Raw genomic sequence first — 25561 nt, forward strand, 5'->3', positions numbered from 1 at the left:
GTAGTAGAGATGGGGTTTTGCCCTGTTGCCCAGGCTGGTCTCAAACTCCTGGACTCAAGCAATCTGCCTGCTTTGGTCTTCCAAAGTTCTGGGATTACAGGCATGAGCCACCATCCCCGGCCTTTATTGTATCTTATAGATTTTTAATACATAAATATCTGGTAGGGTTGATTCCCCTAGTATAGTTCTTGGAATGTATAAAAACTTCATTAAAAAAACAAAAACTACTTTTGGTTGTTTGGATCATGTTTCTTTGAATATGGTTTCATCCAGATAGTGAACCTCATAGGTCCAGCTGTCATAAGGGTTACCCATATACACCCAGTTATGTTGAGAAAAATGGAAAACCCCACAGTGGTCATGGAGAGGGGTTGAGAGATTACTGAGATTTCCTAAAAACTTATTTCTCTATTATTTGGATTTTTATATTTATTAAAAAATTACTTTCATGATCTACAAGTGTATATATATATTATACATACATATATAAATATAGAAAGGTAATAGTAGAAATGGTATCACTTACAAAAACATCCAAGTAAGTTAAAAGCTGTATGTTCTCTACTCCTCCAAAGCAGATGGAATATTACTATTTTTCATGATTTGATTTACTAAAATATTGTTGTTATTATCAAGTCTTTTCTGAGCAATCCTTAAAACCATACTGTTTAAAGACATTTACCTTGCTTTCAGTTTTTGAGAATACTAATTTCAAAAGTAAAGGAGATTGTTTTAAAAATCATCAAAGAGAAAGTTTACACGAGGTATAATTTTAAAAATGCCTTCAATTTTGTATTTTTTAAGAGCTAAATGTGGGTAAAGTATAGGAGCACTGCATTTACAGTCCATTACTTTTTCCAACTGAGAAGAGTGACGCCCCAAAATGCACTGCTCAGCTAGATGATGAATGGGCTATCAAGAACTATAAAATATCTCTTCCTAATGAAGGGGAAAGTTTAGGCTTTCACATTCATAAAATACCCAAAAAGTAGACTGAAAAAATGCAAAGACAAATCTCCAAATACTATCTCACCAATGCTAAGTTGATTCTGACTGGAATTAGAATAATAACAATATTTAACTTATTCTTTGACAAAGTTTTTAATAAGCTATTTTTTACATGTACACTAGTAATCTTAAAAAGACAAATATTAACTATCAAAAGTTAAATACTATACAATTTATGAGAAATATAATTTTGTGAATTTGAAAAGTAAAAGGGAGGTAACTACTAAATGGATTAAATAAGAAAATTCTACTTTTTAAGACATTTTAAACAGACAGAAAGTGATAAATTACTAATTTAAGTAAACACTAAAAACTTTTACTGAAGCCGGAGACCTTATACTATTTTAGATCAAGTCTTCATCTACACAGCTTTAAATAAACCTTAAAAAATCTTTTCTAGTACATATAAGGCTGCTAAAAAGAGTGCATGACTGGGGGAAAAAAGGAATATGCTAGAATGTGAACTACTGAAGAATAGAAATACATTTCATTCATCTTTATCCCTGGATTCCTAACACAATGCCTGGTTCAAAGTAAAATGCTTAAACGTTTGCTGTTTTGAAGTGAACTGGGGCAAATATACATTTCCACCTCTGATCCAGTTTTCACTCCATTATTAAGCACCTCTGAAGTACCTGAGCTGCTCCTGGTTGTTGGCTTTTGACTTTAAATTGAGTAACGTAAGCCAATATGCATTCATTTTTTACATCAGCCTCAGAACCAAATCATCACTGGGCTGTGAATCTTCTCATGTACTGATACTTATTTGTTGGACAATAGTTAACATCAATGTGCAAAAGTAATGCATTTTCAATGCAGGATAAATATGTTCATATGAATACCAATGGAATAAAGGCCCTGTTTCTCCATGTTTTAAATAACAGATACATAGCATCTTAAATTATGACTTAATTAGCAATTTTTAGACACAGAACATAATACACTGTATTACAATGCAATGTGGTAGGCTTCCATTTTAGGAACCAAAATAAATTTCACATGAAAAAATATTTATTTTAATTCACATCAAATAAATTTAGAATAAATCTAAATTTTTAGCATCAAAGTACTTACAAACACAGATAAACTTTGGATGTATAAGTCTCCATTCTGTCCTAAAAGCATATACAAAAAGCTCTCCTGCAACTATTGATCATCACCTCGTTGCCTTAAATTCCTAGATTTTCCATTTTCAGTTCTTCTCTTTTTGAAGACTGGGGCCACTCCTTCTGCCACAACTCCAAGACAAGTGACTGTTTTTTCTTTAAATACCACTTTGGGTTCTCCACCACCATCAGCTTCAGAAGTTGACACATACTCATTTTCAGTGCTTGGAAGTTCCAAATCTACCTCCTCACTGGAAATGAGTTAAAATAAAACCAGTAATTGACAGGGTAAGACAAACATTTTCATATAACCAATGCCCCAAGATCAGCTTTCTAATGAAAATACATTAAAAGTTGCTCATTTTGGAGTAGGAATTACTTTAAAATACTGACTTTAGAATATTATTTAAGATACTGAGCACTTATTCAGGTGGATAAATGCTGGGAGAAGGTCTATGTATTAATTTATTCCTGTTGCACAAAGGATGTATTATCTAAGAAAACGCTTGGGCTTATATATAAGCAGCACAAGTAAAGGGATAAGGCGGTTGGGCACGATGGCCCATGCTTGTAATCCCAGGACTTTGAGAGGCCGAGGCAGGAGGATCACTTGAACTCAGGAGTTTTGAGATGCGCCCGGGTAACATGGCAAAACCTCATTGCTACAAAAAATACAAAAATTATCTGGGCATGGTGTCATGTGCCTATAGTCCTAGCTATTTGAGAGGCTGAGGTGAGAGGATCACTTCAGCCTGGGAGGCAGAGGTTGCAGTGAATTGAGATCTCATTATCCTTGTGTAGAAGACTGAATGGAGCTGTATGCCTAGCACTCCTTTTCTAAGAACTAGCCCTTCAACCATCCACGATTAGTTATAAATAATCAGTTGAGTGGTCCTGATATCAGTATCTGATTAAAAAGAGCCTATCACAGTACCGTACTCCCTAGATAGTCAACTGGTCCATGAAAGAGCAAGTTAGTCACATCACACCCATCAGTCTCATCTATGAGATTTTGGAACATGGACCAGATAGATCGTTATGTTTAACTCTAAATAGCTGAGAGCATAAAACCTGTTGAAAAACATGTATCATCTTATTTGGAGAATGGAACTCTGCAGAAGGCAGTCTATTCCGAGGATTTTTCTTTTTAAGACAGGGTCTTGCTCTGTCTCCCAGGCTGGAGTGCAGTAGTGCCATCATGGCTCACAGCAGCATCCAACTCCTGGGCTCAAGTGAACCTCCTGCCTTAGCCTCCCAAGGTACTGGGATTATAGGTGTTGGCCACTGCACCTGCCTGGCCAGCAAGGACCTTCTTTGCTATCAGTTATCATAGGCTGTTTTAAGTTATAAAACTAAATAGCAACACTGAATCCTATAGGAATGTACTTTGCTGAGTAATACTTGAGTTGCTGCAATATTTGCTTATCTATTTAGTTTTTACAATTTTTTATTTTTTTATTTTTTGAGACAAGGTCCTACTCTGTTGCCCAGGCTGGAGTGTAGTGGTGTGAACATGGCTCACTGCAGTCTCAACCTCCTGGGTTCAAGTGATCCTCCCACCTCAGCCTCTCAAGTAGCTGGGAACATGATGTGTGTCACTATTCCCTGCTAAGTTTTTTTTTTTGGTAGAGAGAAAGTTTTGCCATGTTGGCCATGCTGGTCTCGAACTCCTGACCTCAGGTGATCTGTTTGCCTTGGCCTCCTGAAGTGCTGGGATTATAGGCATGAGTCACCTCACCCGGCCAAGCTATACTTTTTATTTTCTTTTTTGAGACGGAGTCTTGCTCTGCTGCCAGGCTGGAGTCCACTGGCGCAATCTCAGCTCACTGCAACCTCCACCTCCTGGGTTCAAGCTATTCTCCTGCCTCCACTTCCTGAGTAGCTGGGATCCACTACATGCCACCACACCTAGCTAATTTTTCTATTTTTAGTAGAGACAGGGTTCCACCATGTTGGCCAGGATGGTCTCATCTCTTGACCTCGTGATCCGCCCACCTCAGCCTCCCAAAGTGCTGGGATTACAGATGTGAGCCACCACACCTGGCCTCAAGCTATACTTTTAATAAGCACAGCATCCTTGAAATTACTTACTGCAATTTAGGGAAGTACTGGGATGTAAAATCACTTGTAATAACAGTGAGATTAAAGCTCCAGGTACTTACTGAGACTCAACCTCTTGTTTAATTTCTTGCCATTCTCCATATGGGTTTGATTTCTTAAAAGTTTTGGATTTTTCTTCATTTGAACCTAATGAATTCTGTTTCTGAATACTTTTTTCTTTCTGTGTTTCTGGGTCACTTCCTCCATCATTTTTATTTTTTTCCTGAAATGTAAAAGCCAAGAAATAATACAGTTCAAGCAAAACTACCAGGACAAAAATAAAATTACTTTAACTAAGGCTTTTAAAGGTATTGTTACAGATTTATAAATAATTCACTAACTCAATTTAAATTTGCATATAACACAATAAATATACATAGAACTTTACTGCTTGATTAGGTTTTCCATGTCTGAAATGTTGATATACCATGACAAAGGCTCCCTAAATCATCACCTTAATGTCTTAAATTCTACAATTAAGGACATATAAACAGGGCTCTCTTAACTTCTCCTCTTTTCTGCTTTCTTACTTTACTTGCATATCCAACAGTGACTCCCTTTATAATTGTGCCTCTGTTGAATTTTTCTGGGAGGTGGCAAGAGTATAGGGAGTTTGTCCTTGCCTATCTGTATTTCGTAATTTTTTCCCTTTTTGTATAATTTTTTATACAAATTTTTCCCTTTTTGTATAATTTTACCTTTTTAAAAATAATTAGGGGGTACAAATGCAGATTTCTTACATGTGTATGTCATGGTGAAGTCTGGGCTCTTAGTGTATCTATCACCTGAATAGTGAACAATCCCAATACATTTTCAACTCAACTCCCTCCCACTCTCCCACGTTTTATGGTCTCCACTATCTATTAGTCCATTCTGTATGTCCATGTGTGCCCATTGTTTAGCTCCCACTTGTAAGTGAGAACATGTAGTATTTGACTTTCAGTTATTTCACTTAGATTAATGGCCTCCAGTTCCATTCACATAGCTGCAAAAGCTATCATTTCATTTTTTATGGCTGAGTAGTATTCCATAGTGTGTGTGTGTGTGTGTGTGTGTGTGTATACACACATTTTTTTATCCAATTCTCTACTGATGGACACTTACATTAATTTCAACATTTTGCTATTGTGAACAATGCTGCTACAAACATGAGTGCAGGTGTCTTTTTTTATTTAATGATTTCTTTTCCTTTGGGTAGATACTCAGAAATGGGACTGCTGGATTGAATAACAGTTCTGCTTCTAATTCTCTGAGAAATGTTTTCTGTAAAGGTTATACTAACATACATTCCCAGTAACAGCGTATAAGTGTTTCCTTTTCTCTGCATCCTTGCCACTATCCGTTTTCTTAATTTTTTTTTTTTTGAGACGGAATCTCGCTCTGTCACCCAGGATGGAGTGCAACGGCATGATCTTGGCTTATTGCAACCTCCGCTTCCCAGGTTCAAGCAATTCTCCTGGCATACGCCACCACACTCGGCTAATTTCTTTTGCATTTTTAGTAGAGACGGGGTTTCACCATGTTGGTTAGGCTGGTCTTGAACTCCTGACCTCAAATGATCTGACAGCCTCAACCTCCCAAAGTGCTGGGATTACAGGCATGAGCCACTGCATCCAGACATTTTCTGACTTTTTGATTACAGCCTTCTGACTGGTATAAGATGGTATCTCATTGTGATTTTCATTTGCATTTCTCTGACGATCAGTGATATTGAGCATTATTCACATGTTTTGGCCATCTGTGTGTCTTTTGAAAAATGCCTGTTCATGTCCTTTTCCCCCTTTTCAATGGAGATTTTTTCTTGTTGAGTCCCTTGCGGATTCTGGATATTAGTCTGTTGGATGCATAGTTTGCAAATAGTTTTTCCCAATATGTGGGCTATTTATTTACTCTGTTAATTGTTTCTTTTGCTGTGCATAAGCTTTTAAATTTAATTAAGTCCCTCCCATTTGTCTATTTTTGTTTTTGTGTTTACTTTTGAAGACTTTTGTCGTAAATTCTTTGCTTAGGGCAATGACTAGTTTTTCCTAGATTTCCTTCTAGAATTTTTTTTTTTTGAGACAGAGTTTCACTCTTGTTGCCCATGATGGAGTGCAATGGCGTGATCTTAGCTCACTGCAACCTCCACCTCCCGGGTTCAAGCGATTCTCCTGCCTCAGCCTCCCGAGTAGCTGGGATTACAGGCATGTGCCAGGATGCCCAGGTAATTTTCTATTTTTAGTAGAGATGGGGTTTCTCCATGTTGGTCAGGCTGGTCTTGAACTCTTGACCTCAGGTTATCTGCCCACCTCAGCCTCTCGAAGTGCTGGGATTACAGGCGTGAGCCACCATGCCTGGCCTCCTTCTAGGGTTTTTATAGTTTCAGATCTTTAAACATTTAAGTCTTTAATCCATCTTAAATTTTGTACATGGTGAGAGGTAGGGGTCCTGTTTCATTCTTCTGCATATGACTGGCCAGTTTTCCCGGCATCATTTATTGAATGGGGTATCCCTTCCCCAGTGTATATTTTTGTTGACTTTGTTGAAGATCAGCTGGCTGTAGGTATGTGGCTTTATTTCAGGTTCTCTATTCTGTTCCATCAATCTGTGTCTATCTTTATACCAGTACTGTGCTGTTTTGATTACGGAAGCCTTGGAGTATAGTCTGAGGTCTAGTAATGTGATGCCTCCACCTTTGTTCTTTTTGCTTAGGACTGATATAGTTATTCAGACTCTTTTTTGGTTCCACATGAATTTTAGAATTGGCTTTTCTAATTCTGTGAAAAATGAAGTTGGTAACTTGATAGGGATTGTGTTGAATCTGTAGATTGGTTTGGCCAGTATGTCATTTTAGTGATATTGATTCTTCCAACCCATAAGCATGAGATATTTTTTCATTTGTATGTATCATCTACAATTTCTTCAATCAGTGTTTTGTAGTTCACTTTGTAGTGATCTTTCACTTCCTTGGTTAAATGTATTCCTAGATTTTTAGATTTTTTTTCTTTTTGTAGCTATCACAAATGGGACTGAGTTTTTTATTTGGTTCTCAGTTTTACCATTATTGTATAGATACAGGTATATACAAATGCTACTGATTTTTGTACAGTGATTTTGTATCCTGAAACATGACTGAAGTCACTTACCAAATCCAGGTGTGTTTTGGAGAGCTCTTTAGGGTTTTCTAGGTACTAAGATCATTTAATCAGCTAACACAGACAGTCTGACTTCCTCTTTCCCAATTTGGATGCCTTTTACTTCTTTTCTTGCCTGACTGCTCAGGTTAGGACTTCCAATATTATGTCAAAAAGGAGTGGTTAAAGTGAGCATCCTTGCTTTGTTTCAGTTCTTAAGAAGAATACTTTCAATGCTTCCCCATTCAGTATAACATTGGCTGTGTGTTTATCATATAAGGCTTTTTTTTTTTTTTTTTGAGACAGAGTCTTGGTCTGTCACCCAGGATGGAGTGTAGTGGCACGATCTCAGCTCACTGCAAACTCCGCCTCCCAGATTCAATCGATTCTCCCGCCTCAGCCTCCCAAAGTGCTGGGATTACAGGCATAAGCCACAGTGTCTGGCCTCATATATGGCTTTTATTATTTAATTATTATAAGGTATGTTCCTTCTGTGCCTAGTTTGCTGAAGGTTTTTATCATGAAAGGATGCTGAATTGTAATAAATGCTTTTTATCTATTGAGCTGATTATATGGTTGTTTTTAATTCTGTTTATATGGTAAATCACATTTATTGATTTGCATACTTTGAACCATCCTTTCATCCCTGGAATAAAGCATCCCTTTATCATGGTGTATTAATCTTTCCGATGTACTGCTGGATTCAGTTTGCCAATATTTTGCCGATCCCTGGAATAAAGCATCCCTTTATCATGGTGTATTAATCTTTCCGATGTACTGCTGGATTCAGTTTGCCAATATTTTGCCGAAGTCTTTTGCATCTATGTTCAGCAGGGTTACTGGCCTGTATTTTTTTTGTTGTTGTTGTTGGAATACATTAATTTTGATGACAGAAATTAATTATTTCTATCCTAAATTGATACCAGATTACCTAAATCTGGCTGGCTATAATCATTGTGAGATGGCAACTACAACGAAGGCTTTGCTGCTGCGCCTCTGTAAACTGGACATAACCCTTACTCTAAGTTCCATCAAGATTTGTGAAGTTGGTAGAGAAACTGTAGGCAATGACAAGATCCTAGGTGTAGCCTAGGTATGTAGGAACTTTTCAATTTTCCTACGTTTCTCAGGCCAACAATTGCAACCATTGCTCAATGCTAATAATGTGTCTTCTCTGCTTTGACTCATGGGCTCCTGAGTGTTTCCAGTTTTATTTATCCACTTGCCAAAATATGTCTTAATTTCTATGTTCTATCAGAAGACTTAAGGTCTGTAGAGCTTTTCAAAAATTGGTATCAGCTGGGTGTGGTGGCTCACGTCTGTAATCCCAGCACTTTGGGAGGCTGAGACAAGTAGATCATGAGGTCAGGAGATTGAGACCATCCTGGTTATTAACACGGTGAAACCTTGTCTCTACTAACAATACAAAAAATTAGCTGGGTGTGGTGGCACACGCCTGTAGTCCCAGCTACTCGGTAGGCTGAGGCAGGAGAATCACTTGAACCTGGGAGGTGGAGGTTGCAGTGAGCCGAGATACTCCAGCCTGGGCGACAGAGCAAGACTCCATCTCAAAAAAAAAAAAAAAAACTGATGTGAAGAGTAAAAATAAAAAACCTACCTTAAATTTTATTTTTGGTTTTTGTGTCTCTGTAGAGACCTCTCCTTCTTCTGCTTCCTGTTCCCCATCAGAATCACTATGCGAATCTGATGATTTGGATTCATCTAGGGTGCCAAGTGAATTTTCATTGACCTTACTAGAAGTCAGATCACTAGTGTGTGGAATGAAATCATCAGGTTTCTCCCATCTGGATTCTGTTCAACACATTTTAAAGTCAGGTTATTTAGTTATTAATTTTATTCAGACGTAATTTCAACATAACAGTTATCACTTACACTATTAAATGACAATACTGTATGTTAATTTCATATTATCTCTTGATCAAGTAGATTATAGAGTTCCCAAATCTCTTGCTCTTGTATCTTTCAGAAATTGATTTCAAACAGCCTGGATTTACTAGATGTATAAACTTATTAACTGCAATGGAATGAGAGACCTAAGAACAGGGTGATATTTCTATCACCTGTAACAGGTGATAGTTCACAATTTATCTGACACCAATTTCAGGAAACATACTGATAATGAGCAAACAAGAGATTTCCTGAAACTTACTTATCACAGAATTTCTTTTCCTGGCCCCAGTGTGGTGGCTTATGCCTGTAATCCCAACACTTTGAAAAGGCGAGATAGGATTGCTTGAACCCAGAAGTTTGAGACCAGCCTGGGCAACATAGCGAGACCCTGTCTTTACAAAAAATTAAAAGTTAGCAGGCATCATGCCATGTTCCTGCAGTCCCCGCTACTCAGGAGGCTGAGGTGGGAAGATTGCTTGAGCCCAGGAAATAGAGGCTGCAGTGAATCATGATCATGTCACTGCACTCCAGCCTGGGCGACAGAGTAAGACTCTGTCTCAATTAAAAAAAAAAAAAAATTCCTACGATTTTCATCGAGTGAAATTATATTGTGAAGCACTGAGTATTAAGTTCTCATTTTTATATGGTGGTTTGGTGGGGGGGGGGGCCGCAGTGGGAATCTCAATTGACTAACTCTACTGCCATCCAGTGGTTCATTGGGTTTTTAGCAAACAGTAATATTTCTAATTACCTTGTAATTAATGACCTATTTTCAACTGGGAGAGTCTTAAGAGTGAAAAGGGCTGCTGTTAATAATTATTCTGGTCCAGGAATAAACCGTAATCATTCAAGGCAAATCAATATATATGGTACCTTAATTAATACAGAGTTCTTGGCACGGTTAATGAAAAACATTACTTTTCCTTATCCACATTTCACACAAGTAACAATAGGACTTTCAAGAAATTATTTATTTTATTTTTACTTATTTACTTGGCATGATCTCAGTTCAGTGCAACCTCCACCTCCAGGATTCAAGCGATTCTCCTGCTTCAGCCTCCTTAGTAGCTGGGATCACATGCAAGTGCCACCATGCCCAACTAATTTTTGTATTTTTAGTAGAGACGGGATTTCACCATGTTGCCCAGGCTGGTCGTGAGTTCCTCATCTCAACTGATCTGCCTGCCTCGACTTCCCAAAGTTCTGGGACTACAAGTATGAGCTGCCGCGCCAGTTCAAGAAGTAATTTATTAATTTAAGCACCTACTATGTGCCAAGCACTGTTATTGGAATTTTATGACATACAACATTCATGACCTTACAGAGCACATATGTTTATTCTATTTCACTGAAGAGTGACTATAGGCTCAGTGACTTGCCCACAGTCTCATCACTGGTAAGGAAAGAAGCTGTGCATTGAACTCAGATCTGTCTAACTCTAAAGCTACATTACATCATTATACTATTTTATATGTATAAAAATCCCAACCTTCAATTGTACTGGAATATAAACATTGCTATAACTGGGCAGGTTAAATATCTACTTGGAGGTTAAAAGGGCCTTTTCTTCCTAAAAGATTTAATGCTATGCAATGAGCCAATGATAACAGAATTAAAAAAACAAAAACAAACCTCTCCTAAAGTCACATTAATGTTATAGCTGTTCTGATAAATTTAACTGCACTTTATGTTAAATTAGATGAAACATTAATTTTAAAGTTTTAGATAACAATTAGTATTTATGCATGCTTCATAAGTATTTATGCAACTGAAACATTTTTAAATTTTCACTTTTACTAATTTGTTAGACACTACTAAATAGATTCAGTTTTATTTTTTATTTTATTTTGAGACAGTCTTGCTCTGTCACCCAAGCTGGAGTGCAGTGGTGCGATCTTGGCTCACTGCAACCTCTGCCTCCTGGGTTCAAGCGATTCTCTGCCTCAGCCTCCCAAGTAGCTGGGACTACAGGTGCCCACTACCATGCCTGGGTAATTTTTTACTAGAGAAGGGGTTTCACCGTGTTGGTCAGGCTGGTCTCGAACTCCTGACCTCAGGTGATCGGCCCGCCTTGGCCTTCCAAAGTGCTGGGCTTATAGGCGTGAGTCACTGCACCTGGCCTACTTTTTTTTGTTTTTGAGATAGAGTTTTTCTCTTGTTGCCCAGGCTGGAGTACAATGGTGCGATCTTGGCTCACTGCAACCTCCACCTCCCAGGTACAAGATTCTCCTGTCTCAGCCTCCCAAGCAGCTCAGATTACAGGTATGCACCACCACACCCGGCTAATTTCTTTGTATTTAATCGAGACAGGGTTTCACCATGTTAGTCAGGCTGGTTGCTTAACTCCTGACCTCAGGTGTTCCACCTGTCTCAGCCTCCCAAAGTGCTGGGATTACAGGCATGCGCCACTGTGCCCAGCCACAGTTTTATTTTATTTTATTTTATTTTATTTTATTTTTTTTTTTGAGGCGGAGTCTCGCTCTGTCGCCGGGACTGGAGTGCAGTGGCCAGATCTCAGCTCACTGCAAGCTCCGCCTCCCGGGTTTACGCCATTCTCCTGCCTCAGCCTCCCGAGTAGCTGGGACTACAGGCGCCCGCCACCTCGCCCAGCTAGTTTTTGTATTTTTAGTAGAGACGGGGTTTCACCGTGTTAGCCAGGATGGTCTCGATCTCCTGACCTCGTGATTCGCCCGTCTCGGCCTCCCAAAGTGCTGGGATTACAGGCTTGAGCCACCGCGCCCGGCCCACAGTTTTATTTTTTAAAAGGAAAAGGCAAGTTGGGCTAAATGATCTCTAAGCTACCTTCCAAGGTAATGACTGTTTTTCTAAAATAATTATAAAAATAGTAATATTAGAGAAAGCTAAAATGATTCTATTTTTAAGTTTGTGAATGCAATATCAACTGAGAATAACATTGGTGAACAGCACAATATAACACGAATAGAAATCTTTTGGCTTTTCTACTGTATTGTTTTTAATTTACAAAAAACTCATGCTTGCTATACAAATATGTTTATCATATACTAAAATTTCCAAGTTCAGATGATTAATCAGCAGGTCAATAAGCAGTTCCAGGTACAATTTTAAACACTTAAGATAATCAAAGGTAATACTTACCTCCTGTTTCTGTATTATAATAATAGGTAAAACCATCTTCACTTAAACCTTCTACCCAAACGGTCTTCACTGCTGTCTAACAGGAGGAAAAAACTCAGCATAAACTGAGGATAACCATGATGATTTTCTATTGAATAACTCAGACAGAGTCAGCCACCCTTGCCTCTCCTCCTGACACCTGGTGATATCTCGATCTGCATCCCCACCCAAATCTCATATAGAATTGTAATCCTCCATGTTGGAGATGGGGCCTTGTGGGAGATGACTGCATCATAGGGGTGGTTTCTCATGGTTTCAACACCATCCACCTTTGGTGCTGCTGTCGAAATAGTGAGCAAGTTCCCCTGAGATCTGGTCATCGAAAAGTGTGTGGCACCTCCCGGCTAACCCCTTGCTCCCTTGGTCTGGCCATGTAAGATGTGACTGTTTTCCCTTAGTCTTCTCCTATGATTTTAAGTTTCCTGAAGCCTCTGCAGAAGCTCATGCCACCATGCCTCCTGTATAGCCTGCGTTTAACTGTGAGTCAATTAAACCTCTTTTCTTGATAAATTACCTAGTTTCAGAAGTATTTCTTTACAGCAATGCAAGAACTGACTAATATACCTGGGTATTAGGGATGGTAGTACTAATCATGGCCAGGAAGCTTGGTTTTTGCTAATAATGAACCAACTTTCAAGGAGTGAATGTCTCACCTTTGAAAGCCAGGAACAGTTCTTTCCAAATGGACAGCGACATGTGAATGGCAACTGACTGCAAACCAACTAATATTTGCCCTGAATGCTGTTTTTGGATAGATATCAGTACTTTTTTTTTGTTTTGAGGCAGAGTCTTACTTTGTTATCCAGGCTGGAGTGCAGTGGTGCGATCTCGGCTCACTGTAACCTCTGCCGCCCCGGGTCCAAGCGATTCCCCTGCCTCAGCCTCCTGAGTAGCTGGGATTACAGGCACCTGCCACTGTGCCTGGCTAATTTTTTTGTAGTTTTTAGTAGAGATGGGGTTTCACCATCTTGGCCAGGCTGGTCTTTAACTCCTGACCTCGTGATCCACCCGCCTCAGCCTCCCAAAGTGCTGGGACTACAGGCGTGAGCCACTGCGCCTGGCCAGATATCACTATTTCATCTCCATTCAACCTTCTAACAAAAGCATTATGGGGGAAAAAAAGGACACAGTTTTGGGGTGGAGGGAGTGGAGTATTTGTAAATAAAGTTGCTTAACAAACCTCTACAAAACCCCAAGAAACCAATCACTTTAAAGAATAAAACAAAAACACTATTAATATGCTTCACTTACCTTTTTTAAGTTTCCTTGAAATCCTTCAGGTTTCTCCCACTGAGATGCTTAAAGCAAAATATATTGCATTTATAACATGTTTTTGCTTTAAAAAAATATTTTCCAAAAAATTTGGACAAAACTTATAGTCATTATGTACAGAACACTACAGGTCTACAGTTTAAAACATATTTGAAAAATAAAACAGAACATACACCCCAGTACACAGAATCTATGTGAATGCTATGTAACCAAGAAGAAAGGACAGAACAAGGGATTAGAAGTTACTGGAACTTCCACAGGAATTTTAGAGCCAGGCAGGGCTTCTCATAAAGGTTTCATAGAATTCAGGTTTGATAAGTTTCAAAGGTCTTTTGATATCTTGGGGCAAGGGAGATTGAGATATAAATTGAGTAAGGACTCAGAAGAGGAACAACTAGTATGCAGAAATTAAAAACATGTATCATGGAGAGGAAGAGAATATAAAGTAGCATTTGAAAAAAAGAAGCAAACAATGAACACTGAAGGGAGAAAAGAAAGAATAGTTTCTAAGGGAATTTGACAAAGACTTCTAATAGCTAGTACATTATCATTTATGGTATCTTCATTGCTAAACTACAATATGCATGTCACTTAAGACTCAGTGCAAACTCTAACAGATTAATATTTCTACATAGTCCAAAGGTAATTATGATCCTAATGATATAGTCATTACAGTAAGATTGTTAGCCCAAGGATTTCTTCATGATTAACTCTCTGATCTTATTTCCTACCTTCCTAGCATTCTTAACTTTCTTTTGCTGGCTTTTCTTCTATCCATTCCTTTAATATATGTAACACTCACCTTCTTTACTTCTTGCTCTATTCTCTCTGCTTGTGATCTCATATACTCCTAAAAGTTAACATATTATCTATATTCCCAGACTCAATTTTGTTCAACTCCACACTGTAACCATCAATCAGCTACCAAAAGTTGTCATATGACTATTCTGTAGGTACCTCAAATTCAACATATCCAACATATCTAATTTATTATTGTCCCCATTAAACTTATTTTCGGTTCCTATATCTCATATCTAAGTAAACGGCGCCATCATTCTCTCAGCCCTCCATAATATGGCCCCAGTTTACCTTCTAATCTAACTCTACTAAGATGTCTTCAAAGAACTGCATGTTTTACCTTGACCACTATTTCCCAGTACTTTTAAACCTTTTTTGGGGTTCATATTGTTCTGTCCGGATTCTGTACCTCTTAATAATCTACTGAAGTCTTCTTTAATCAAAACACAGAGTGCCTGCACTATGCCAGGCACTAAGTTAGGTGCTAGGGATAAAATGGTGAGTAAGGCATCATTCCTGACGTCCTTATCTTAATTTAGAGATCAGCTCTAAAGTCATTCCTATGACAATCTCTCAAAGTTACATAATCACAATGAATTCAACATTATTATGAGTTCCCATATAATCTTAATTACACTTCTATTACAGCACTGTAAAATTCCTCCTTGTATCAAGCTTGTTTCTGTCGCTAAATTTTATGACTCTGGAGAGTAAGATGCTACATAAATGTAGAATAAGTGTATTAATTTATTCCAAAATATATATGGAGTAAAAACCCCAAATACATTTAGTTTTTAGGAAAAACAAAAAGATGCTTTTGATATTGTTACTGTAAAATGACACTGTGTATTTTTTTTTCTTTTCTTTCTCTTTTTTTTTTTTTTGAGATGGACTTTCGCTCTTGTTGCCCAGACAGGAGTGAAATGGTGTGATCTCGGCTCACTGCAACCTCCACCTCCCGGGTTCAATCGATTCTCCTGCCTCAGCCTCCCAAGTATCTGGGATTACAGGCATGCACTATCACGCTCGGCTAATTTTTTTTTTTTTTTGAGAGGGAGTCTCGCTCTGTGGATGGAGTACAGTGGCCCAATCTCCGCTCACTGCAAGCTCCGCCTCCCGGGTTCACGCCATTCTCCTGCCTCAGTCTCCCATGTAGGTGGGACTACAGGCGCCCGCCACCACGCCCCGCTAATTTTTTGTATCTTTAGTAGAGATAGGGTTTCACCACGTTAGCCAGGATGGTCTCGATCTCCTGACCTCATGATCCGCCTGTCTCAGCCTCCCAAAGTGCTGGGATTACAGGTGTGAGCCACTGCACTTGGCCTAATTTTGTATTTTTAGTAGAGATGGGGTTTCACCATGTTGGTCAGGCTGGTCTTGAACTCCTGACCTCAAGTAATCCACCCGCCTCGGCCCCACAAAGTGCTAGGATCACAGGCACGAGTCACCACACCTGGCCTTGGCACTGTGTATTTTTCTGTTGGATATCAGTTTCCAATAAAATACACAATGCCATTTTTCAGTAACAATATCAAATCAATCAAGGCAGCTACAGAAAAAAGAAATCAGTTACTGGCTCCCAAAAGAAAATCTCTACTGTAGAATATTTTATTTCAAGTACCCCTACAATTTGTGAAGTGGATTTCAAATTCTTTATTTCTACGCAAAATTCTTTATTTCCATGTAGTTTATACTTACAGAAGTTACTATTGAAAAAATATAAAGCTATAGTTTATTTGTAAGAAAGTCACTCTTAAAGGCTTTGACTAAGTATGACACTTAGTCACTATGAGAAGAGTACCTTTTTAAAGGGCACACAGTTTTCTTACCTTTGGGGCAAAAATGAAAAATGTTCCAATACTAGATACAAATCCTAACATAAAATAAACTGTTCTATTCTACTAGTGACACTGTTCTTTACCAGTTTTATGCCTAAATGACTTACCTCCTGAGATAAGATCATAATAGTAATGGTAACCCTCAGAGGTTATGCCTTCCACCCATCTGCCCTTTGAAGGATCTTTTTTTCTTTTCTTCTTTTCTTTCTTTTCTTTCTGTTGATTTGATGTAGAGGTGGGTGGGATAGTGCTGGTTACTGGTGTTATGCTTGGCTCCAAAATTTCTAAAGAGATGAGAGAAGGGTAAAGCAGCCATAGTTAACTACTATTTTTTATTGCTGTTGGCATAGAACATTAACGTTATTTCAACCAAAAACCTAAGATTCTTTTGAGAACTTGACACATTATTATAAAGTTCATTCAGAAAAATAAACATGTAAGGGCAGGAAAATTGTAATAAAAAGAAAAAGGAGAATTTAGTTTTACCAGTTATTAAAACTTATTCTAAAACTATGGGTTAAAAAAACAGCCAGCAGTGTGGAACTAACATAGAAATAGGCAACCACATAATTGAAACAGAATAGTCCAGATACAGGGCCAACTTCAGGTTGGCTGGTATTTCATATCAAGAGGATAAAAGACAGATCATTAAAAAAAGAGGTTTTCAAATTACCTATTGGGTAGAATGTTCACTATTTGGGAGATGGGTATACTAAAAGTCCAGATTCCATCACTATGCAATATATGCATATGAGAAATCTGCACTTGTTCCCCCTAAATCTATAAAAATAAAAAAAAATAATAAAAATGGAAATAAAGAAAGCATGTTTAAAAAGAAAGTTTTTAGATTAACTGGTTAATTATTTGGAAAAAAAGCAAAGCTGTTTCCCACTCCCTGCTCTCTTCCCCCTTTTTTATTAAATACTAGGTCAAAGATAGTTACAAAAAGAACACAAAGTAAATAATGTTAAATTTGACTACATAAAAATTAAGATATTCTGTATGACAATAATAAAAAAAAATAAAACAAATGAAAAAATATTTACAATAAACATAGGAAAGGGTTAATATTCCTAACAAAGATCCTTTATGAATCAAACATTCTAATAGAAAAATAGATAACAATTACAAAGACAATTCAGATAACTTTTTTTTTTTTCTTATGTTGTCCAGGCTGGAGTGCAGTGGCGCAATCAAAGCCCACAGTAGTAGCCTTGAACTCCTCAGCTCAAGCAATCCTCTCACTTTAGCATCCCAAGTAGCTGGGACTACAGGTGCGTACCACCACGCCCAGTTAATTTTTTATTTTTATATTGTAGTAGAGGTGGGGTCTCACCATCTTGCTAGATTAGTCTTGAACTCCTGGGCTCAAGCAATCCTCCCACTCTGGCCTCCTAAACTGCTGGGATTACAGGCATGAGCCATAGCACCCGGCCAATTAACATTTACTTTTGCTAATATTCAAAAAAATGTTTTTCTGTTGTTTTGCAGAAGATTGGTAAGTACCGAAAAGAATGACCAAATCCAGTATTAGTTTGATGGATCAGGTATTTACATTGGTTTGAAAAAATGGGTAGTTTTGGTGGGGGACGGTGGCTCACACTTGTAATCCCAGCACTTCGGGAAGCCCAGGCAGGTGGACTGCTTGAGGCCAGGAGTTCCAGATCAGCCTGGGCAACATGGCAAGACCCTGTCTCCACCAAAAAATAGTTGGGACTGGTGGCAAACTGAGGTGGAAGGACCACTGAAGCCGGGGAGGTCAAAGCTACAGTGAGCCATGATTGTGCCACTGCACTCCAGCCAGGTGACAGAGCGAGACCTATCTTCAAAAAAAAAAAGAGAGAAAAATAGTTTTTAATGTCTTTACTTTCCAAAGGATTGGCTAGTTACTCCTAAAATGGGTTAATAAACTTATTTTTGTTCTAGTGAAAATGTAAATCAGTCCATTTCTGGAGACAATGTGGTATTAACTATCAATATAAAATATATTCACACTTTGATACTGTAATGTAACTTCTAGAAACTGAACCTACGGAGACAAATAAGTGTAAAAAGATACATGCATAAAGATGCTTAACGCATCTTAGTGAAAAACGCTAAGCAACCTAAACGTTAACCAGGAAAAGATTAAATAAATTATAGTACAGAGACAAAATAACAGTGGCTACCATTTATTCAACATTTGTTATGTGTGGTCACATAATAAGCAATTTATACCATAATGTCACTTAGTTTTAATAATCTAAAATCATAACTAGCAAGAGGAAATTGTGACTCCAAAGTCTGCTCCTAACTACCACATAAAAATGATATATCTTCCTAATTATTTAAAAGAAAAAATACATTTGATACATCATTGAGAGAAAAAATAAAACGGGCAAATAGACCATAGCACAAAATATGTAATTTAAAAAAAGATCTAAAGAAGAGGTCTGCAAAAAATCTTAACAGTTAGTGAGTTTTTAAAAACTCTTTGTACTGCATTTTTGTATGTTTAAAGGAATATATATCCTATTTGGAAAAACAAGGCAATGATAATATTTAATAGGAAAAATCCATTTAAATATAAAATGGTAAAATTTATTTGCTCAAAGGGCAGCATAATGGAATCTCTCAATGCATATGATTGATAATAGTTGGACTTTCACCTACTCCTAATTCTCCAGAAATGCCTAAATCCTTTTTCCTTTCAAAATGAACATATGGCTCTATCCTCAAGGAACCAAACAACTTTCCCATCTTTTAATTATCAATGTCCAGGATAACATTTTTAAAGTCTGGCTATAACTGTTCTTATTTAATGAACACAATGCCAATTAACTTAACTGGTACTCTACTTAAAACCTTAACTGAAAGCTGTTTTTATTCGAGAAATACCATCACATGTTGATGACTGCAACCAGTATGTAAGATCAACTGAGATCTGCTATATGCTTGGCTTAAGGAAAATGGATTTGATATGGAAGAATTATTCACAAAACTTTCCCAGTTTAAAGCCTAAATTCAATGACAAGATAGACACAGTCTAGTTAAATAATGTTTTTCACCTGGAACTTCCTTCTAGTAGTAAAATCTGCAAATTGTCCACAAAAGGTTAATTCATTACATAATCACCCATATAAATATACAAGACTCATAATTTTCACCATATGGACACAGTGAATTGTAATTACAATGCAGGGCCTCTTTTTAAATGCATAGTGTCTTTTAGCCAAATAACTAGAATACCTAAAAACCTCAAAGTGTCTCTGAAATGAACCACTTACCTAGGATAGAACTAGGATTACAAAAGTAGTATGGCTGCTATGAATGAAGGTGTTAAAAGATAAAACATTAAAAGTACAATAAAAGGGCATGAACAAACTTCCATAGTCTAAACATTGCTATGATGCATAATAAAAGCACTGACAGTATAGTCAGTTTATAACCTCTTTATGGAAACAATCAAAGCTTACTTAGCATGACCTCTGATGTTACTTTTAAAACATGCTGGCTGCTTTTTTTTTTTTTTTTTTTTTTTACCTGATTCTAAGCCAAGCCTTTTCAAATCCTCTTGGTATGCTTTCAGGGCAGCTGCCTCCATTGCAGCAAACTCCTTTGATGCCTTTTCTTCTTCCTTTGCCTTATCCAGGCTTTTCTGTTTAATCTATGTAAGACATACATAACAGTGAAAGTGAGATAAAGGACTGACATTTGCATAGAAAAATTAGCAAAGAAACAATCTAAATTACCTCACTGATCCTTTTTGCCACATTTTCCTTATGATTCTTTCCTCTTTCATGAAATTCAACACTCTTGAAAATGAAAAAAGAGAAAATACAAAAGAAAACTACATAAACATCATAAAATTCATAGTAAATATAAACAATTTTCTCATAAACATGAGAAAATTAAAATTAAAATGGCAGAAAAGACAAAAACATTAATTTAATGCAAACTTGCCCTTTTAATCAAATGATGCTAGGGAACTACATTGTTTTATTATTATGTCCTCTGACTAGGTTTCCTTTGGTTCTTAAAATAAACCATGATGACCTTATTAATGGAGAAAAATACAAGGTACCCTTGATGACTAATCTAGTGACTATGATTGTAATGAGGACTCAAACACGACATGAAGCCAAAAGATTTTTAAACAACTTTCAACATCAAAAGCCTTTAGAATTTTATTGCTCTATTTGTCACAAGGAGGGACATAGAGAACAATTATTTTATTGCTTTATTCCTCAAAATTAGGAGAAAAGTACATATTTTAAGATTCCTCCTAAATTATAAGCAAATGCTTTTATTCAATGTGGTAATGGTTCAAAATGTACAACTTCTATGGAAGATAATTTGGCAACATCTATCAAGACTACAAATACATTTACCCTTTGACACAGCAATTTCATTTTCTGGTAATTTATTCTATAGATATACCTGCACATGTACAAAATCATGATATATACAAGCTTAATCACTGCAGCACTGTTTGCAATAACAATACAGTATCCATCTCTAGGGGACTGATTGGCTAAACTATGGTACATTCTCATAGGCTATGGTAACAGAGAAAAAGCAGCTCTTCATGTATGGATACAAACAGAGCTCCAGTTACTGTTCAATTTTTTAAAAATATAGTTCAGAACAATATATACAATACATTACCTTTTATGTATGCTGGAAGATGAACTTATGTCTACATGCATGTAGAAACAATGGAAGGATAGGCAAGAAAATGAAAAAAAATGATAACCTATGGGGAGTGATGGCAACTGGATGACTGGGTACAGGGGCGGGTGAGTGAGCGCAATTATCTATTTAAACAATCAGAAATGCTCCCTAAATTACAAGTTTCTAGTTAAAGGCAGTAAGAAATTCCTAGCAAGCTCTGCAAAATAAGTTCTGTCAATCAAATCTTATATGATGCATTAACTGAGCTATTCTAAAATACTACCGTGAATTCATCTTTAAAGTGTGACTTTGTAAAGCAGATAATCCTCCTGTTTTTCATACATTGGGTTTCCTAAGGTTGATTACACTACACAAAGAATACAATATTAAAGGACCATTCAAAATTAAATTAATTTTGTTACTAATTAAAGGTTAAATCAATGTGTATTACCAATTCAAGAAGATGAAGACAGACTACACTGGAAGGGATTACTTACTCTAGATAATTCACAAAATTCATTTTACAGCCTAGGTACCTCCAAGAAAGAGAGACTTTAAGTGATTTGTGTGATTTTAAAAATTCATGGTATTTATTTATAACGATAGCCTATGTAAAATAAAATAGTCAAGAACTTTAGCAACTATCCAAAAAGACCAAAACATCAAAAAAAATCCAAATCCTAAACACCTTGCAGATAACAGTAAATAAATGTCTACAGAAGAAATCCACAGCATTAAAATATGAGACTACTATTCTTTGCGCATACAACTTTGCCAAGTAAAAAGGGTATCAACATAAAATACATTTAACAGATAGCCTAGTGTTTATGTGGTAAGTACACAGTATTTCGACATGCAAGAGGGGAGAAAAATCAGTGGTGTGCTTTTTGCTTTACATCTTCAACACTGGATCTCAACTATGAGATAGACTAACAACATACTAACAACATACCTAACAGAGTTGTTACTTTGTTTCATGAGAAAGCGAATAATGGTGTTCTTTCAAATTTAAGCATCTAAAGATATACAACTCTGCATTAAATACACTTGATTATTTCTAGAGCAGAAAATATACAAGAAAAACTAAAATGTTGCTTTTATATTTTAAAGGCTTTCCACAATACTTTGTGTATGACAGTATTATGAACACCATCGTTATAATGTACGTGCTTCATAAACATGAATGAGATGACCTACTCATTGCCCATTTCCCAAAAGGCCACAGAGAAATAATTTCACTTAATACATAATCAAAGTTAGGTTGACGAAAAGGAAGAAGGCTCACAGCTTTCATAGGGGGCTGAGAAAACAGAAATCTTTTGATGTTTTTAAAATGCAAGAGCAATGTGCATAAAAGTGCTTTGTAAACTGAGTTTACATAAAAAAGCACTTCTTCATTCAACACAATTATTATTAGAATCCCTAATAGCGGAATTATCATACAGGCCTATTGTCTGCTATCCAGCACTTGCAGTAATCACAGAATTTCTTTGGCTGTGACTTCCAGTAGTCCGCCCTGAAAAAGGGAGAAAACAAGGCTAAGCTCATGTAAAACTTAAAAAGGTAAAATTTTGCATGCTTTACATTTTTTAACTTTTGAAATACATGCCCCTGCTACTGAATCTTGTATTGTTATATATAGCCGTTTTTTATTGTTTATCTGGTTGGAACAGTCAATTGAAATTCTGTTGCCAGCAGAGCAGGAAAAGTCTGTACCTAATTCACTACAAAACTCCCTTCAATAAGATGGCTTTCAAAAATTCCTCACTTGCTACCGTCATCGTTACGAAAAACTAAGGAACATCTTAGACAACATTTATCCTTTCTGGCTTTGGGGGAGATTGATGTAATGGAGACCTGAGGAAACTCATAAAGTTCGCCTTAAATCAAGTTATTCCCACCAAAAGAACAACATACAAGACTACTCTGGGGGAAGACTGCAGTTCCTCCGAGACTATCAGTTAAAACAAACTGTTCTTGAGCCTCAAAGCAAGAGAGAATTGGAAAAGCCGTGGGACTTCGTAGACGGCCGACCAAAAAAAAAATCATTACGCTATCCAGAGCTGGCTGCTTCCAGTGGGCGGGGGAGGCCGCAGCCCAGCCCTAGTTTCACAATACACTAGGGTTCAGGGGCTTCGGAGGCCAAAGGGGCGCGTGCGACCCCCGACAGCTTCGTGGAGAGAGCACTGCGTCGCTTCACCCGCGGCCGTCCAACCCGCCCCTGAACCGGCCGCCGGTCTCCCCCAAGAGCCCGTGCCCCACACCCCAGGGCGCTCGGCGGGGTAACATTTCTACCCAGCTCTAAGAACCGGCCCTGCAGGTCTGGGGCCGGTCCCGAGCGAGTTAAGAACGCATCCGTCACGCCCCCGGCCGAAGGGCGGGAGGAGAGGAGGGGAAGACCCGGGCGAGAAGGGGCCGCCCAGAGAAACAACACCTCGTTGTTCAGGGCCTGAGACCCAACTCACATGACTGCGCCAGCCGCTCTGCAAGTCGTCCAGGGTTCCACTCAGACTCGCGCTTTCTCAGCGGGACAAGTCGGGCTCTTCCAGCCGCCCGAGGCCCACCCGAACCTCCCTCCTACCCAGACACCTTCCTCAGTCCACGGGACCAGCGTTCCGCCGTTCCCAACTACGGGTGCCCAAACGATCCAATCCGCGTTCGAAATCACCTCCTCTCCCCTCCCCCTACAGGGGCGGTACTCCCGGCTCCAAAGAGGTGGGGTCGGTATAAAGGGGTTGAGGTCACTGGGAAGGGGCAAAAGCGCGACAGGACCTGAGCCGAAGGACAGGATCTCAAGCCTCAAATCCCTGCGCCATCCCGCCGTCTCTGGGTCCTACCCTGGGACCCAGAACCTCCACCCTCCTTCTAGACTCGCTGGCTCCAGGCCAAGGAGCTCGCGCGCCGCCTCCGCCCCGAACGCAAACAGCTGTTCCCAGAGAAGTCGCTGCTCTCAACTTTGCCAACTAGTCCGCAGGCACTTTGGCCAGCAGAGCAACCGGGATCTGTGGGTCGGGGTCCTCTGGCGGAGTTTAAAAAAGGAGGTGAAACTGCGGGGTCCGGAGCCGCGAGTCGCCAGGCTTCGCCTCAAACTTTGCTCTTGCGGCGGAGCGGCCCCGCCCCGCCCCTCCTCTCCCCCACGACGCCCGCGCGCTCGGACTGGGCTTGTTCCCTAGTTCGGGGAGCGCGTGGGCGGCGGCGGCGGCGGCCGCGGCGGCGACGACGGCGGTGGCCAGCGGCCCGGCGAAGGAGGCAGAGGCGCTTACGTTTGTCAGGTGGGTCACGGCAGTTTCTTATAGCAGCACTTCCCATATGGTCTAGCGGTTAGGATTCCTGGTTTTCACCCAGGCGGCCCGGGTTCGACTCCCGGTATGGGAAAGCTGCGTTTTTTCCCCCCCCCCCTTTTCTTTTTCTTAAACTATCAGTTTGGAGGGCTCACTTTTTAAATCTTGTGTTCTGGTTCCTTTCTTGTCCCCCTGTCTGGGTGAGTTTGTAGAAAACGAGCATTACTGTAGTTAGTGGCGCCAGGAGCTGGGCTGCGGCTTTTGGAGCGGCGAGTGCCCCACCGTGCCTGCTGGAGAAGCGAGTGCGCTCTGGGTCCTTCTCCCTCCCGCCTCCGGCTCGCGGGGCTGGTGGACCCGGAGGGAGTTTCACTTTCCCCGGGGCTGTTCCCCCGCCCCTCCGGCCCGTAGTTTTCCAGACGCCCGGGAGGTGATGATTAACTCTGGCCTTGCGTTATCTCCTCCCAGCGCCCCCCTCCGGCCCACACCCTGTTCGGCCGCCCTTGCGACTCTTCCAATGCGGGACGAGCTGGCCCCACTGCCCTGGGCGCCGCGGAGCCCGCGCCCGGGCCCATACCTCTAGTGGTCCTCTGGCCACAGGGTATTTACCAGGCCCCACGGAACACACTGTGCTTTCCGCGCCCTCCCGGGGGGCGCGCTTTCCCGGCAGCGCAGCCGCCCGGCGCCCCTTTCCGCCGCGTGTGCGCTCGCGTCTCCACCCGCGGCGCCCGTGCAAGCGCGAGGCCGGCCCGCGAGGTCGTCCCAACTTGACGTTAGGGGTGCTGGTCGCGGTCGCGGAAAGTACCCTCGAAAAAAGGCCTTTGGGAACGAGAATCTTTTTTCTTTCCCTTTTAAACACCACGAGCTATGGAGAAGAAAAATACCACTATGATGAGATGGCTTTAAATAAGTAAATCGACTTTCTAAAGGGTCTAACATTTTGAGCGCCGTTGATTTAAAAAAAAAAAACTTGATTAAAAACAACAACAACAACAACACATCTTGGGGTGGAGATGGGGCTTGGGAAAGAGAAAATTGGCTGGAGACTGGGGAGGGGACGTTAAAACAACGTTTCACTGTATTTTTAAATATAGAAGCCCTGTGTTTATTACAAAGAAGGGGCAGCTGTGTCAGCCTCATGTGAGCTGTAAATGAAACAAAAGCGTTATCTTAAATGCAAGCTGAAATTAGAAAGTAGGGTCAGCTATAATGTTTAGTCTGTTGGGCCTCTGGGAACAAACGAAGAAGGAAAAAGTGACTCTTGTAGATGGGTTTCTGGTCAGTGCCATTACTGAGAGCAGATGTTTTGGTTGTTAGTATGTGTGTTC

General features: G+C 39.3%; 2 protein-coding genes and 1 non-coding gene across 4 annotated transcripts in view; 2 read left to right on the forward strand and 1 right to left on the reverse strand.

Moving 5' to 3' along the window:
- On the reverse strand, window positions 1-24556 carry WBP4 (WW domain binding protein 4). 2 transcript variants are annotated; one of them, XM_030921912.1, is made up of 10 exons: window positions 24392-24556; window positions 22399-22471; window positions 20034-20096; window positions 19825-19948; window positions 16410-16586; window positions 13646-13692; window positions 12356-12431; window positions 8946-9139; window positions 4277-4437; window positions 1-2365 (listed from the first exon to the last, which is right to left on the reverse strand). In XM_030921912.1, exons 1-10 carry the CDS (start codon window positions 24457-24459, stop codon window positions 2155-2157), a joined length of 1194 nt encoding a protein of 397 aa, XP_030777772.1. In that variant the 5' UTR covers window positions 24460-24556; the 3' UTR covers window positions 1-2154. The 2 variants fall into 2 exon arrangements, with proteins under 2 accessions (XP_030777772.1, XP_010372815.1); XM_010374513.2 differs by lacking the exon at window positions 24392-24556 and adding an exon at window positions 23421-23587.
- ELF1 (E74 like ETS transcription factor 1) overlaps window positions 24109-25561 on the forward strand; it is a 114813-nt gene continuing 113360 nt past the window's right edge. Inside the window, exon 1 of the mRNA XM_030921909.1 lies at window positions 24109-24227. The gene's annotated coding sequence lies outside the window, so the exon portion shown is untranslated. The remainder of the gene's footprint in view (window positions 24228-25561) is intronic.
- TRNAE-UUC lies at window positions 24259-24330 on the forward strand. Its single transcript has one exon. It is a non-coding gene; the product is annotated as a tRNA-Glu (tRNA).

The sequence above is a fragment of the Rhinopithecus roxellana genome, chromosome 18, assembly GCF_007565055.1.
Source record: "Rhinopithecus roxellana isolate Shanxi Qingling chromosome 18, ASM756505v1, whole genome shotgun sequence".
Lineage (NCBI taxonomy): Eukaryota > Metazoa > Chordata > Mammalia > Primates > Cercopithecidae > Rhinopithecus > Rhinopithecus roxellana.

Bases quoted from the DNA above. Each gene is read 5' to 3' on its own strand.
- WBP4 (XM_030921912.1), bottom strand. From the start codon at position 24,459: ATGCTCGTTTTCTACAAACTCACCCAGACAGGGGGACAAGAAAGGAAC. The intron at 22,472-24,391 runs GTGAGCCCTCCA...TCCCTTTTTCAG, and splicing joins CAGAACACAAGATTTAAAAA to GGCGGACTACTGGAAGTCAC. The intron at 13,693-16,409 runs GTAAGTCATTTA...TTTTGCTTTAAG, and splicing joins TTATGATCTTATCTCAGGAG to CATCTCAGTGGGAGAAACCT.